The 16,090-nt window shown below is 36.4% G+C and overlaps 1 protein-coding gene across 1 annotated transcript in view; it reads left to right on the forward strand.

Moving 5' to 3' along the window:
- Nucleotides 1–8,178, forward strand: part of anp32e (acidic (leucine-rich) nuclear phosphoprotein 32 family, member E) — a 12,836-nt gene extending 4,658 nt beyond the window's left edge. The window contains exons 3-7 of the mRNA XM_056479798.1: nucleotides 2,105–2,227; nucleotides 2,345–2,507; nucleotides 4,267–4,394; nucleotides 4,475–4,529; nucleotides 6,489–8,178. Of these exons, the coding sequence (XP_056335773.1) occupies nucleotides 2,105–2,227; nucleotides 2,345–2,507; nucleotides 4,267–4,394; nucleotides 4,475–4,529; nucleotides 6,489–6,568 (549 nt within the window). The 3' untranslated portion in view covers nucleotides 6,569–8,178. The remainder of the gene's footprint in view (nucleotides 1–2,104; nucleotides 2,228–2,344; nucleotides 2,508–4,266; nucleotides 4,395–4,474; nucleotides 4,530–6,488) is intronic.
- Nucleotides 8,179–16,090: the final 7,912 nt, after the last annotated feature.

The raw sequence follows: 16,090 nt of genomic DNA on the forward strand, positions 1-16,090 counted from the left end.
AATTTCTATAGTCGTTTGTTGCTGTTAAGTTGTGTGTTTATTAATGCCATGAAATAGCCTTTGTTGCTGACATGGCATTAAATCAAAATACATCATCCTCATCAGTCGTTTACTCATCCTCCGCTTTTAATACATTCCTCCTTGAGATTCTTTCTTTTGTTGAAGATGTTTTGAAATATTTTTGGAAAGCATCAGCCATTGACCTCCAAAGTATTTTATTTTCTTCTACTATGGATGTTAGTGGCTGCTGTTGTTTTGACATTCTTGTTTTGTGTTCAACAGATCATAAAGACTCATAAATGTTTAATATCACTTGAGTGTGAGTAAATAGCAAGTCAGTTTTAATTTTTAACTGAACTGTCCCTTTAACTGTGATGCTCTAACCAAGCTGGAAGCGGATACTGTAACAGTTTACATATTAATGTAGACACGCTGTATTATTAAACTGCGCAAAAAATGGATGGAGGATGCTTGGTGGAAAGGAGTGTTGTTAGATGGAAAAGTACGTATTTGAAGTAGATGAATTTATTTTTGTATGTTTGTGTAAAGCACGGGTCTACTATACATTATGTATATGTTAAATGGCATTCAGTGCTTGTGTATTCATGCTTTAAAGAGTTCATTCGAAATGTAACTTTCCTCATTGTTTACTTGCACTGAAGTGATTCTAAACTGAAGTATTTCTTCTGTTGAACATCAAACATAATATTCTGACGAATGTTGGGGAAAAAACGGCCATTGATGTATCCATAGTAGGAACAAAATACTTTAAGTCTATCTCTTTTTTTTTTTTTTTTTAACATTCTTCGGTGGATTTTTATTTGTGTACAATGGAAAAAAAGAGACTGAAACCGGTTTAGATCAAGTGGATCATAAATAAAAGATGGTATAATTTTCATTTTTGGGTGAACGATTGTTACAAACCCCTGATGTTAGTCTAGAGCAGGGGTGGGCGAACTCAGTCCTGGAGGGCCGGTGTCCTGCACAGTTTAGCTCCAACTCTGATCAAACGCACCTGCTTCTAGATAATTAGTGATCTTGGAGACACTGATTAGGATGTTTAGGTGTGTTTGATTAGAGTTAAAGCTAAACTATGCAGGACACCGGCCCTCCAGGACCGAGTTTGCCCACCCCTGGTCTAGAGGAATGGGGTTTGACATTTAAAGTACAATTAAAAATAAATTTATATAAACCGTGAGGGAAGTGCAAAAAACAACCAAAATATATATACTAAAACGGACTTATTTACAATTCTCAAAGTGAACAAAACAACGAATTTAATCAAAAATAAAGTAAAGAAGATAAGCAAAAATACATTATTTACAATATGTACAATATTGGGGGCGAACACAAAGACGGGGGAAAAACAAGAGAGCTGGCAGAAGGGATGTGGGCGGCCCTAAAGAAAAGAACGAAACCCAAACAATGTCTAACTCTCCAGTAATAACGAACTAACTAAACAAATAAAAAATTAAATAAAGAAACACATGAAGAGGTCTTCCGAGTATCCTAACTATCTTACTCTATCCAAAAAGTGCAAGGGTTGGCGATCGCCCCTAACCTAATGTTCTATACACACACGAGTAGTCCTATGTGTTGCAAAATGTATGTTATGTGACTATATTACCTGTCCGCTTCGTCCAAGCCTCGTAAACAATGGAACAAGTGAATCAAATATACAGTTAGACCGGGTTTTCTTTCTTAACGCAACAACACAGCAGTACAACAGAAACAAGAGGGACTGGTGTGTGGTCTAGCATGTACTTTTATGCTGGATGGTCTTTGCCTATTGGACATGACGTCAGAGTGACGTCACTAGGGAGGAAATGATTGACGGATAGATTGACCAATGAACGGAACATGAGAATATGAAGCAGATACAGGAGAACAGCGAGAGCGGGAAAAAAACACAAACAACACAAGCACCTAACAACGATCACTTTAACAAACATTGCTAATTGCATATAATTTTGGAATTTGATTGAGGTGAATTTTGCTTCATTGTTTCTCAACTTTCTGTTCTATAGTAAGCTTATATACAGCGCCTTGACATTAAAACTGAATTACTGAATGTTTATATTAAAAGCAACTTTGTCTTTTCCAGTTGGAGTTGAGTGATAATAACATCTCAGGGACACTGGAGACTCTTGCTGAGAAATGCGCCAATCTGACTTACCTAAATTTGAGTGGCAACAAGATTAAAGAGCTCAGCACACTGGAGGCCCTGGTAAATACTACTACTACTAATAATGCATTTAAACCATACCAACTTATTGTTGAATAAGTCATATATTTTCTAGATGTTAAGTAATCAGTGATGTATGACATACTCTTCAATCCTCAGCAAAACCTAAAGAACCTGAAGAGTTTGGACTTGTTCAACTGCGAGATCACCACGTTGGAGGACTACAGGGAAAGCATCTTCGAGCTGCTGCCTCAGGTCACATATCTGGACGGCTTCGACGCTGAAGACAACGAAGCTCCAGACTCAGAGGCTGACGATGATGGTAAGAAATACAAATCAAGATGAAGCTTGATCAATCGGAAGAAGCTTTTCCGGTGCTACACGTTGAAGCTCTTGTTATTAGCAGCACTGGTGGCTGTGAAGTGAACTGCAGCCAGTAAGTGTTGCTTGTGAGAGAGTAATGTACAGAAGTTATATTTTCCTTCTTTCCTTTCCTTCAAATTGTAAATGCAATAATTTATTACAATAAAGGATAAATTAAAGCAAATATTATTTAAACGGAAATAAATAAATAAAAAAAATTATGTTCTTTGATTTTGGTAAATATTTGAGATTTTTTACTAATAAATGGATTTTATATAAATGATATTTTATTATTTATTTTATTTATATAGCACTATTTAACACAACCAGAGGCTGACCAATGTGCTGCACAGTACAAATCAAAACATAAAAAACAAATGTGTATATATAAAATTATAAAATTATTGCTAAAACAGACAATTTTCACTGATAAAATGCCAAATCAAAGAGGTAAGTTTTCCACCTAGATTTTGAAACAGATCTGATACAGAGGGGCAGAGCATTCCACAACCTAGGACCAGCTACTGCGAAAGCACGGTCACCTCTGCATTTCAGCCTCGACTTGGGGATGCATAACAGTCTTTGGTTAGATCAGTGTTTCCCAACCCTGTTCCTGAAGGCACACCAACAGTTCACATTTTCAACCTCTCCCTAATCAAACACACCTGAATCAACTCACCAGAACATTAGAAGACACTCCAAAACTTGTAGTTAATGCGTCAGAAAAGGGAGACATCCAAAATATATGTACTGTTGGTGTGCCTCCAGGAACAGGGTTATGAAACACTGGGTTAGATGACCGAAGAGGCCGACTCTTTTATATTGTTTTCTTTGTGTATAGTTTTGCTGGTTTTCTGTGTAGTTATCTGAAATTACATGCGTATTATATTTGTTACTACCTCTTCTATAGCTTCTGATGCTGACATGGTATTAAACAATAAATAAACTTATAACAACAAAACAGCTAAAAAGAGGTGATGGGTTTTAGAGAAACATAAAAAAACATGTTCCAGGATAAGATTAGTTGCCTTACAAATCAGTTAAATCATATATACAGTTAAAATAATGTAATAATTAACTAGATCTGTGGAGGAAAATTGTTTGAGAAATCAATTCAAAGATTTTCGTAATAGCATTCTCTCTTGAATGGATTCTGAGCTTGGTTTTAACATCAGATGGCGCTGTATGATTAACAAACAGCCACACTCTTCTTGTGTCCAATTCCTTACACATACCAGTGGATCCTATTTAGTACAAGTCTTGCTAAAAATAAAGCCAATGCTACTGACATGGCATTAAGACATAAATAAATAAATAAATAAATACCAGATGAACCTAAACTATCATTAATAAATGTAGGAAAGCTTATAGTGAGTTATAAGAATGTTCATTGTGAACTGTTTACATTAATCTCATGACATAGCAGCTGACTTGCACAACTAAGCAAGCGCTCTTTCCTTTGTATAATTAGCACTTGTGTGCATTGCCTTCTTGTTGAATCGCTGAATGCCTCAATTACAATTTGCTTTGGACCAAAGTGTCTGCTAAATGTAAATGTCTTGCACTTGTATTTAAGCGTATAGTTAAACTAGTCTAGAGCCCCATCTGCTGTTAAAAACTAGCATAGTAGCGGAAAAAAAAACAGCAAAAGCCATGCATATGGTCCAGTATAAAAGAATTGTGCATTATTACATTTTTTGCACCACTTTTCAATGCAGACGATGATGAGGATGGTGATGAAGGAGCAGGGCAGCTGGGAGACTACGAGGAAGAAGAGGAGGAGGATGAGGAAGGTTCAGAGGGTGGAGAGGTTGGGCTGTCCTATCTAATGAAAGAGGACATCCAGGTGATGTAGCTGCTGCTTTCTTTCTTTTTTACTTTCACTAAACCATAAATCTTATTAACGATCCGTTCCTTTGATAAAAGGACGAGGAAGATGATGATGATTACGTAGAAGAGGAAGAGGAGGAAGGCGGAGAGGGTAAGCATTACTTATGCTATCTAGTAGATGTACACTACCTGACAAGTCTTTTCGTCAATCCCAGGTGTAACAAAGGAGCAACAAATAATAACTTGATTTTAGTTGATCATTTGGAAAAGTGGCAAAAGGTAGATTTTTCTGATGAATCATTTGTTGAACTGCATCCCAATCATCACAAATACTGTAGAAGACCTACTGGAACCCGCATTGACCCAAGATTTTCATAGAAATCAGTCAAGTTTGGTGAAGGAAAAATCATGGTTTGGGGTTACATTCAGTATGGGGGCGTGCGAGAGATCTGCAGAGTGGATGGCAACTTCACCAGCCTCAGGAGAGGGTAAATTCTTCAGCAGGATAGCGCTCCTACTCATACTTCAGCCTCCACATCAAAGTTCCTGAAAGCAAAGAAGGTCAAGGTGCTCCAGGATTGGCCAGCCTAGTCACCAGATTTGAACATTATTGAGCATGTCTGGGGTAAGATGGAGGCATTGAAGATGCATCTTGATGAACTCTAGGAGTCCTGCAAGAACACTTTTTTTTTGCCATTCAAGATGACTTTATTAATAAGTGATTTGAGTCATTGCAGAGATGTATGGATGCAGTCCTCCAAGCTCATGATGGAGTCATACACAATATTAATTCTGTTTCCAATGCAGCATGACTTTATATTCTATACTGGACATTATTTCTGTTAAGTGACGAGACTTTTGTTTAAGCAAAGTCAGTTCTTACTCTCCTTATTAAATTAAAAATCAAGGCATGATCAAGCGTAATCTAGAAGCCTTTGCCTTTCATATAAACCACTTCTGATACCAAATGATCAACTAGAAGTCAAGTTATTATTTGTTGTTTCTAAAACTTGACTAGACAACAAGACTTTTGTCAGGTAGTGTATGCCAGAATTCAATAATTCAGTCTATCGTGATAATGAACATATCTTCAAAATACTATGAATAATTTATTATTTATTCTTTAAGAATATTCTGATTGTAGTTCATAACATTGGCAAATGCTTAGAGACTTAATTGTTTATCTTTTTAGTTACATTTACACATTAATCTGGCTAAAATAATTGAAATTCTGTCTGAAACTGCTGAAATGATGATTTTGACTATTTATAAGGCTCTTGTACTTTAACACTGTCCAATAAGGCTCCAATAGATAACATTCAATTTAATTTACCTTTATTTGTGTAGCGCATTTACAATGTAGATTGTGTCAAAGCAGCTTAACATAGAAGATTATAGTAAATTGAAACGGTGTCAGTTCAGTGTGGTTTAATATTCACTGCTGAGAGTCCAAACACTGAAGAGCAAATCCATCGATGCACAGCTCTACAAGTCCCGATCCATGCAAGCTAGTGGCGACAGCGACGAGGAAAAAAACGTCACCAATTGGCGAAAGTAAAGAATAAAAAAAAAATCTCAAGAGAAACCAGGCTTTAACATTAATTTAACTAAACTACAAAAGCTTTTATTAATCTTAGGTGATGTCCTTTTCTTAGTTAATTCAAAATGGCACATTAAAATGAAAGTAGTCGACTGATTTACCACAAGTCATAAATTCAGTTTATTTTATTGTTTATTAAAATTAATATAAACATGGTAACTGTAATAAGCCTTTTCTCATAGTTGATTTTAATCCATTAAAAACATTTACCAACGAGACTTTATTTTAAAGTGTCACCTATTGTGTTTTATCATCTTTTTGCAATTTAATTTGGTTAGTCTTTGTTTTCTCTGAACATGTATATTCAATAAAGCATTACACAGTATTTGTTGCTATTTTACCTGTTAAAATAATCTTTTTTGGAGCTTGGGTCAATATTGTAATATACCGCAACGATAACTTCAGCGATTAATTGTAGTAAAAAAAGTAATATAATAAGCCTACTTCCTAACTAGCCTTTATAAAAGTACACTCTTCAGCCTAATGAATGAGCTGTTCTACTCTGTGCAGAAGAGGCTGATGTTCGAGGAGAGAAGCGAAAGAGGGAGGCAGAAGATGAGGGTGAAGATGACGATGAAGATGACGACTAACCCCATCTCTGACTCCTTGGAAAACCGTATCCAAGCTTTAGATCAACCCTGAAAAAAGACCGTGATCTTGCAGATTGTTTTTCTCTCTTTGTAAACCATAGATAAATCACTGTAGAGGCTAAGTGTTTTCTTTTATAAAAGCGTTATATATTATTACACTATATACATGGGGGTTTATTGACAATTCATTTATAGCCATTCCAAGTTTATTCCCAACATGTTCAATTGGTGTCGGGGGGGTGGGGATAGGTTGGCGAGGGCGTGAGCTTTGAGATTTCCTGATTGTAAATACAGCGCTAGGATTTCACCACTGAGAGGAGACTGCAGCGAACGTTTGTCCAAATCCACAAACTCCTCTGTGAGGAAGCAGAGCGTTTCCTGCTCCTCTTCTACCTCTCCAGGTCTCATGCTCCGCCCACCACGGAGCAGCAAGCCAATCATCTCCAGCCGTCAACCCCCTTAGTTCCAGGATCGACCAATCGCTGCCAAGGATCTGGTGTCACACTCTTTATATGGGAACGGACTCCGCTTCTCTTGTAGATCCGGCTCGTGTCGGCAGGCCAGATGGTATGTGATCTTGTGAGAAATTTTATGTATGTAAATGTGATGTGAAGGATCGGGCTGTACGCGTTGGCAAATCAATATTCAGTTTTAATCTCCAAGTAGTTTTTTAATAAAGAGATGGATCATGTGTTACCTATGAGCAGTTCGCCCTTTCTCACCTTTTATGCAGAAGCCACCTATTTTTGAAAATGTGTCATGCTAGACGTTAAATCAAATATAAATGACTTTGAATTTGCTCTCAATTGTAAGAGAAATGCCGTTGCTGGAAATTTCTCACCATTTTCAGGTTTAACAGCTTTGTTGGATTAAATGGCACCCTTGAGTACCTTTCTACCTTTTGTCTTGGCGTGAAACAGGTTAGTTTCTACCTTTCGTTTTGAGGTATTTACAGTGATACCTTTAATCTGATGTTCGTATGGCAATATGTATATAGTATCTGTTTCCTTTTCTTTTTTTTAACTAATCTGTTTGGTCAGTTGTTTTAATACAAAGCACACGTCAAAAGATTTACATACACACAGGTCACCTGTTTAAATTTCAAGTACTTGGTTGTTGTGAGAGTGTTGTGTTTGGGGGTTTTATGTGCTGTAAACCTCTCTAAAAGGGTTTTAGCTTTGTTGTTGGATTTTGATGTTTTGTTTTAACGAAGTTAGATTTTTCTGTCTCCTTTTTTAAGTTTGCAAGCTCCTTTGTCCAGTTATGAGCTCCTCTTAAGTTAGATGTAAGGAATGAGTGATCTGTCCTTTTGATTTTTTTTAATTATCTTGTGTTCTTTGTCTGCTAAAGATTTCTCTAATTTGACCACAAAATATTTCTCAAACTGAGACCCACGAGCTCTGTCTGTAAGCCTCAAACACGGGTGAATAAGCACTGTTTCTAATGTCTGGAGTTGATAGGAAAAATGTGTTCTGATAAAAATGCCAGTGATGTTTTAATCCGTTTTATTTTCTTTTTAGATGATATTGACAAATTTATAGAACCCTTTCAATGAGTGCAACCTGGTGTAAGTTTGATGTGGAAAATAAAGGAAAAACCTTTCACCCTAATGTCTTTGTGCTTTAGAAAACGCTTGAGTTTTGTGCTTATAAAAGAACATATGTATTACCTGCGATGACTTATACAATTTAATCCACTCAAAAGGGTTGTATTTGTTTTAAATACACTTCAGGTCTGCACAATATATTGTTGTTTCAGCATCGATATCTCAATATGCCTATCTGCAATAGTCACATCGCAATGTTGAGTTGTGATTTATAATGAGCAAAACATGATTTGTGGAGTTACAAAGTTTAACCCTAATAGAGTGAAAGATTTGGACGTGTTTTTAGGAACTGTGACTAAGTTATCAAGTGAAATTAAACCAAGAAATTATTACATTTTAGACTTCCTAGAAATCATAAAACACACACACAAAAAAAAAAGTATATATATATATATATATATATATATATATATAAATAAAATATAATTGATCTTTTTATTGTATTCATCTGTGCTTGCAACTTGTTTTTATGTTTTATGCAGATGTAGGAATTCTTTCCAAGTAGTTATTTAGGTCACCTTTTTAAAATTATATTCATATCGCAAACAAAAAAAAAAACAAAATATCGCAATGTTCATATTTTCCAATATTGTGCAGCCCTAATGCGCTTTTGTTTACTTTAGTGTGTAATGCTGCTGTTTGAGCATGACTTATTTTGTAAGTAAGCATTTTCTGAGCTCCCTCAAATGTCTCCATTGTAGTCTTATATTTAGCAAATTAACATTGTGAATTGATTTGTGTACATTGTTCTTTAGACCAACAGTGAATCTAACAGTTAATCTGCTGGAAAAACTTTTGGTAGTCTTCAAAGTCTGACCATTTGCTTCTGTGTACTTCAGCCACAATGTTTGTAACCACACCCTCTAACATATAACTTCCAGCTCACGTCTGAAATCTACTCAATAGGTACTGCATTTAAATTTACTACTCGGCTGTTAGAAAAGTACGCTCTATACCGTATGAATGTGAGTGGTATGAATGGAATTCTCTAGCGGTGCATCATGGGATAGCGTAGCGTCCATCGATGCACACTTCAGAATCTCATTGGAAGTAGTAGGTCATCCGGGTACTTCTCGCATACTGTTTTTAGAATTCTATAAATTCGGACATACTAAGCTCGCATCCTGTTTTTAGCGTACTATATAGTTTCCGATTTCTGACGCAGTCATAGACTTTCTTTCAGAATTAACATCTCACCATCACCGAATCTTAAATTGAAGTAATTCCTGCCCAAGAAGTGAACCCTGATTGAGTTTGTAGTGTAGTCTTCATGCAAAAGAGATAATAGAATGATACATGTGATTTCTTACCCGTCAAACATGTTGCTTTGCTTAAATTTCTGTATATTATTTAAGTTGCATATCAGGTATTTAAACCAGCAAGATATTAACTTTTGTAAGCTTTAAAGTCAGCGTGAACCTGGAATATATAATATTCAACAACAGAATATTGATTAGGGGGCGGGGCTTCTTATTTGCACATCATTCCTGTGTAACTTTATAACTGTAAGAGGCTGTGGTTATATTTATTTATTTATTTATTTTTTTTTTTGGAATAACTTTGTCCACCTAAGGAATAACATTGTAAACATTCAAGCCATATCATACATCCAGCGCAATAAGGTGCAAAACCTGTTTGCCCCAATGTGTTGTTATTTTCAGACCTACGCAACCTTAATTTTTCATTTATTTTTTTTTAATTAGCAAATCCATTTGCGCCTACTTTGGACTCATGCGTGTTCTGGTCTAGAAAAGAGGTGTGTTAAGGCGCATAGTTGGTGCATTGCTATTTTAAGGAACTTAGAATTAAATTAGTTGTGCGCCTCGCTTACACATTGCTTAAAACACGCAGGATCTACAACAATACACATATTTTTACAAGCTTTTTTTTAAGTTTATTCATGACGATTTGCTTTTGTATAATGTTATTATTTGTAGTAGTATTACTTCTATGCATATTTGTATTATCTTTGCACTTAACAAACAAAATTAATTATGTATAGGCTAATGGATGTCTACGTACAACACTGTTTCCTTATCCACGAAAGAAAGACAAAGTGAAAGTAAAGGCCGATTGGAGGAGGCTCGTTCTTTATCCTTGCGCTGCAGATGGTCCGTTCAACTGTTTTCTCACTAGTGAAGCGTTCAGTTGTTCCACTTACAAAGTCCTCCATGTAAATAGCAAATGCGCCATGGCGTGACTCAACATGACACTTAAAGGGAAATGGGAGATGAGACTCTAATTGGTTTATTCTCCAAACACACGCATAACTCATTAAGAGAATAAGCTCAACCGTGTTAGACCATGCGTCGCGGTGCAGAGCGTATTTTTCCTTCCTTAAAATAGCAAAAGTGGATTCAGACACGCCCTTAATGCTTTTTCACCCTGCGCTTTAGACTTTGTGCCTAGATCATTAAAATAGAGCCCTTTGTATTCACACAGACATTAAAGGCTCTGCCCTCTACTGGCATGTGCGTGACGAGCAGCGGCTGTTAATTTGCATTTAAAGAGAGATGAAAAGCAATGTTTTTCTTTCTCTCATTCAAAAAAAGAGCATTAATAGCATGTTATAATGAATAAAGTAATTTGAGCTGAAGCTTCATACACATTCTAGTGATACCCAAGACTTTTATTACATCTTGTAAAAATGGGCGTAAGACCAAGCCGATGACCCCTTTAATAGAATTACACGAATCCCCACTCAAGTGCAACTTGTTGACTTTTCCTTTATTTAGCTTGAGGCACGTGAGGCCTGGAGTCAGCCTGCTAACTTTAATTTTACACCACTCTGCCATCTGCAAAGCCTTGTACTTTCATCATTTATGAGCTACACAAACTTTAAGCAGCGGAGCATAGTGGAAAGGGGCGTGGCATGCGATCAACTACCAAAAGCATCATTAATTAATCAGGAGATGCACCTGACATCCAGCCAATAGAAACACAGATACAGCAGTGCAAGGGTGGAGTCCCTGTGATGCTCGTTAAATATTCATACCTTTGATAAGTGAGTGTTTCACTATAGCTGACTGTAATTAATATTAAGAAGCCGAATGCTGATGATTACATTATTAAATTTATATATCATGCAGCGTGCAATTGATTGATTTAAATCCATTTAATGTCTGCCAGTAAATACCATCAGATCAAGTCCAAAAATATGTTTTACTTGAGAGCAGAATGTAAAATGACCATACTTAGCAGATAGCATGAATAACGTTGAACAATTACAACTAAATTTGATTGAAAATCCCATTTGAGCTTGATTTAGGTCTCGTTTGTTAGTTCAGACTTAACAATTCAGACTGCTGTACATTACAACACGGTCATAAAACATTAATATTTCTGTGCAAATGAAAATACTAATATTGCGAACTGATCTGTGTTTAGCGGTGTAGTCTATAACTGTGTTTAAATTAAAATATGAACGTTTATTAGTCTGAAATTTGTATTCTGAGCCACGTTATTTTAAATCCTCTTTTATTGTGTATATAAAGACATTTGAAGAACAAATCAGAAACATTTGTTCAGTTGTATTTCCCCATGTATGTGTATAAAGATGCAAACATTCAGTTGTGCGCAGTTGAAAACTCTAAGATTAATTTTCATAAATATCAGACAGGATGTCCTATTTTGGTGTGCACGTCAAATAAAATGTCTTACATTTTCATTTACATAAAAAGTAAATATATTTAAAATAAAATGTTAAAATACCGCACAATTTAGCGAGTTAACTTAATTATTTTTTTTATTTACAAATGTGAGGGGTTTGAAGATAAAGCACTTAAATTGTCTCCCCCAAAAATCAAGAGTTGTATTGTTTCAGCTCATTTTAAATAAGTACTTTAAAAAAAAAAAAGACCTTTGCTGTTTGTTTAATGTTCATAACATTTATCTACAAATTAAACATGCTTTTTCTGACCTGAAATTACTAATATACACTACTGGTCAAACGTTTGGGGTCAGTAGGATTTTGAAATGTTTTAACATAAGCTTCTCCTGCTCACCAAAGCTGCATTTATTTCATCAAAAATACAGTAGAAATTGTGAAATGTTATTGCACTATAAAATAACTGTTCAAAAGTAGTTTATAATTTATTTAATAATTTATTCCAGTGATTTTAATGATAAATTTTGTTGTAAATTTGAAAAGCGACAAAACCAGGGAGATCTTCGGGTATTTTCAAAGCAGAATCCTTTAATAAGAACTCGCCGTCGCTGTGGCCTTCATCGAAGATCTCTGTACTACTGCAGCTCGCACTCAGTTAAATACACAAATGAGTGGGCAGTGCTTATTAGTAGAAACTAAAACTGCCATTAAAAGTTTAGTGCAAAAATCTTGTTTTTAGGGCCTTGCCTGAAAGTGTCACCCGGCCATTTGTTAGACTAAAGGCACCGGCAGGCCTGCAACTGGCAATATGCATTTTTTGCAGACATGAAACTAATTTCATTAGCACTTAATTTGCAATACATTGGACTGTCCCTTGCACACAGGCCGTCAAATCTGCTCCGTCAGAATGCATCTTACAATGTAAAAACAATTAATATATTTAAAGAAATTTGTAATCTTTCAGTTTTCAGCTTCATTACTCCAATCTTCAGTCACATGATCCTTCACAAATCACTCTAATACATTCATTCGTTTTCTTTTCGGCTTAGTCCCTTTATTAATCTGAGGTCGCCACAGCGGAATGAACCATCAACTTATGTAGCATATGTACCCTTCCAGCTGCAACCTATCACTGGGAAACATCCACACACACTCATTCACTACGGACAATTTAGCTTACCCAAAATTCACCTATTCCACGTCTTTGTACTTGTGAGGGAAACCAGAGCACCCGCCAACATGGGAGAACATGCAAACTCCACACAGAAATGCCAACTGACCCAGCCGAGGCTCGAACCAGCGACCTTCTTACTGTGAGGCGACAGCACTACCTACTGCGCAACTGCGTTATCTTATTATTATGATCATTATTATTAAGTGGATAACTTGATAAATTATATTAATTAATAATAAATATTAATTAATAACTGGAGTAATCATTTCATTTGAAAATACATACAAGTAATACATAAATATTTAGTAATTAACAATTTTTTCTTACATTTAAAAAATGCCGCCTTGAACAAAATAAGTTTCTTAAAAAAACGACCCCAAACCTTTGAGCGGTAGTATACATAGAAGCCCCAGCTGGGTCAGTTGGCGGTTCTGTGTGGAGTTTGCATGTTCTTCCCGTGTTGGTGTGGGTTTCCTCCGGGTGCTCCGGTTTCCCATACAAACGCATGCTGTTTAGGTGAATTGAATAAACTAAATTGGCAGCAGTGTGTGAATGCAAGAGTGTATGGGTGTTTCTCAGTGTTGGGTTGCGGCTCATCCGCTGCGTAAAACATATCCTGGATAAGTTGGCGGTTCATTCCGTTGTGGCAACCCCAGATTAATAAAAGGACTAAGCCGAAAAGAAAATGAATGAACAAATTTTCCTTCGGCTTAGTCCCTTATTTATCAGGGGTCGCCACAGTGGACTGAACCACCAACTTATCCAGCATATGTTTTACACAGCGTCAGATGAACTGTAACCCAGTATTGGGAAACACCCATACACATCCCTCATTCAGACTTATACACTACTGTCAATTTAGTTTATCCAATTCACCTATAGTGCATGTGTTTGGACTGTGGGGGAAACCCACGCCAACACAGGGAGAACATGCAAACTCCACACAGATACACCAACTGGCTCAGCAGGGACTCAAACCAGTGACCTTCTTGCTGTGAGGCGACAGTGCTAACCACTGACCCACCCTAAATGCTGCAGCCCGTATTATCACAAAAACCCCCTCTGTCACATCACACCCATTCTACAGCACCGTCACTGGCTTCCCATCTTTTTCAGAATTAATTATAATTACAATCTCGCTCCTCCATACTTTGCTAATCTTGCTCATATCGCCACACCTTCTCGAACACTCAGGTCTTCTTCCATTCACCTCACTGTTCCCTCTGTCACCATGGGGAACAGAGCCTTCAGCCACTCTGCTCCTCAGCTTTGGAATTCACTTGCTCCTGATCTCCGTAATTTAGACTCTCTTTCACAATTTAAATCCAAACTCAAAACACATTTAGACCAGCTTATTTTCTTTAACCCGACTGCATTTTTAAAAAGTTTGTTTTGTATGTTATTGATTTTATGTTTTTATTTGAACTGATTGTTCTAGCTGTTCTGTACGGTGACTTTGAGTGTCATGAAAGGCGCCTTTAAATAAATTGCATTATTATTATTATTATTATGTTTGGCAAAACAATGGTTTTAGTTTCACGCATTTGCATTAAACCCAATATAACAGACTATTTAATAGCCATTTTCCATTTTGACAACGTGCCCCAGACATAATACAACAGTGTCGACATGTTCAATGATCTGAAGCTTTACGGTCATCCAAAATGCCAAACACTAAACCATATTTCTGATCCTCTCACTGTAACACAGCCATTAAACCACATGAGGGAGCTAATTTACAAATAATGCCTATTTTGTTTTTGTCTTGAGCTCAATAATCATCCTCAAATCATGACCACCTTCTCAACCATTAACTCATGCCCCTTTAAAACAATTAATAAACATGTTCATCTTTTAATTTAAACCCAGTTATAGATGATAGACAAACACAGCTAAACACAGATCAGTTCACAATATATTAGTATTTTCCTTTGCACTTAAATATTCATATTTTATAAATGTATACAGTTGTAATGTACAGCAGTGTATTTAAATGCATCTACATTAGAGCTCATATGAATGTACAGTAAAGCTCATGCATGTTCTTCAACCCCCCACAGCAGCTGATGAGCACAATCGACCAATCAGGATGGCCGATCCGCTGTAAGCCTTATATGGAGTCAGATGAACAACACTGGATGAGCAGATATGATTATAGGCATTTCGGTTTTGTTATGTGACTCCACATGTCTCTAATGTCCCAGGAGGATCTTTAATATTTACAATGCTTTTATTATCTGATTTAAAATAAAGCTAAATCCCTTATAGAGGCCTGAAGTGAAGGAGGGGGTGGGAAATGGTGTAAATACAGCATACACACAACTAATGAATATATATGTGTGTGTATATAGGAAAATCAGATTTGTAAAAGGTACAAATAAATAATAATAAAATTAAATTTAGCAAACGCTTTTGTCCAAAGTGATTTACAATTGAATAAAATAAGATAAAGGCTCGTTTTTGGATGCTTTAATAAGATTTTGAGCGCATAAAACAGAAACCTGTGAATCAACTGTTCATAATAAGATGCATCTAGAAAACACATATGGTGATTTTTCATTTCATCACTCATTCTCCTTCAGCTTAGTCCGTTATTTATCAGGGGTCGCCACAGCGGAATGAACCGCCAACTATTCCAGCATGTTTTACACAGTGGATGCCCTTCCAGCTGGAACCCAGTACTGGGAAACACCCATACACACTTGCCAATTTACACACTATGGACAATTTTGTTTATTCAATTCACATGTAGCGCATGTCTTTGGACTGTGGGGTAAACCGGAGCACCCTGAGGAAACCCACGCCAACACAAGGAGAACATGAAAACTCCATACAGAAATGCCAACTGGCTTGTCAGGACTCGAACCAGTGACCTTCTTGCTGTGAGGCGATAGTGCTAACCACTGAGCCACGATGCCACCCTTCATTTAATTATGCCAACTTTAAATCTGGCGGAATAAAAATGAGTAATTGTGTGTGTGTGTGTGTGGTCAGTGTTATTACACACAATATAGGTTTTCATCTTGCAATGCTTTAATTCTCAGTTCATTTGTGACTTTTTTTCTTGGAATTCAGAGTTTTTAATTTTAATATTCACAATATCGTTCTCAGTTTTTAGTTTTCATCTCACAATTC

Source organism: Danio aesculapii, chromosome 19 (genome assembly GCF_903798145.1).
Source record: "Danio aesculapii chromosome 19, fDanAes4.1, whole genome shotgun sequence".
NCBI classification, from domain to species: Eukaryota; Metazoa; Chordata; class Actinopteri; order Cypriniformes; family Danionidae; genus Danio; species Danio aesculapii.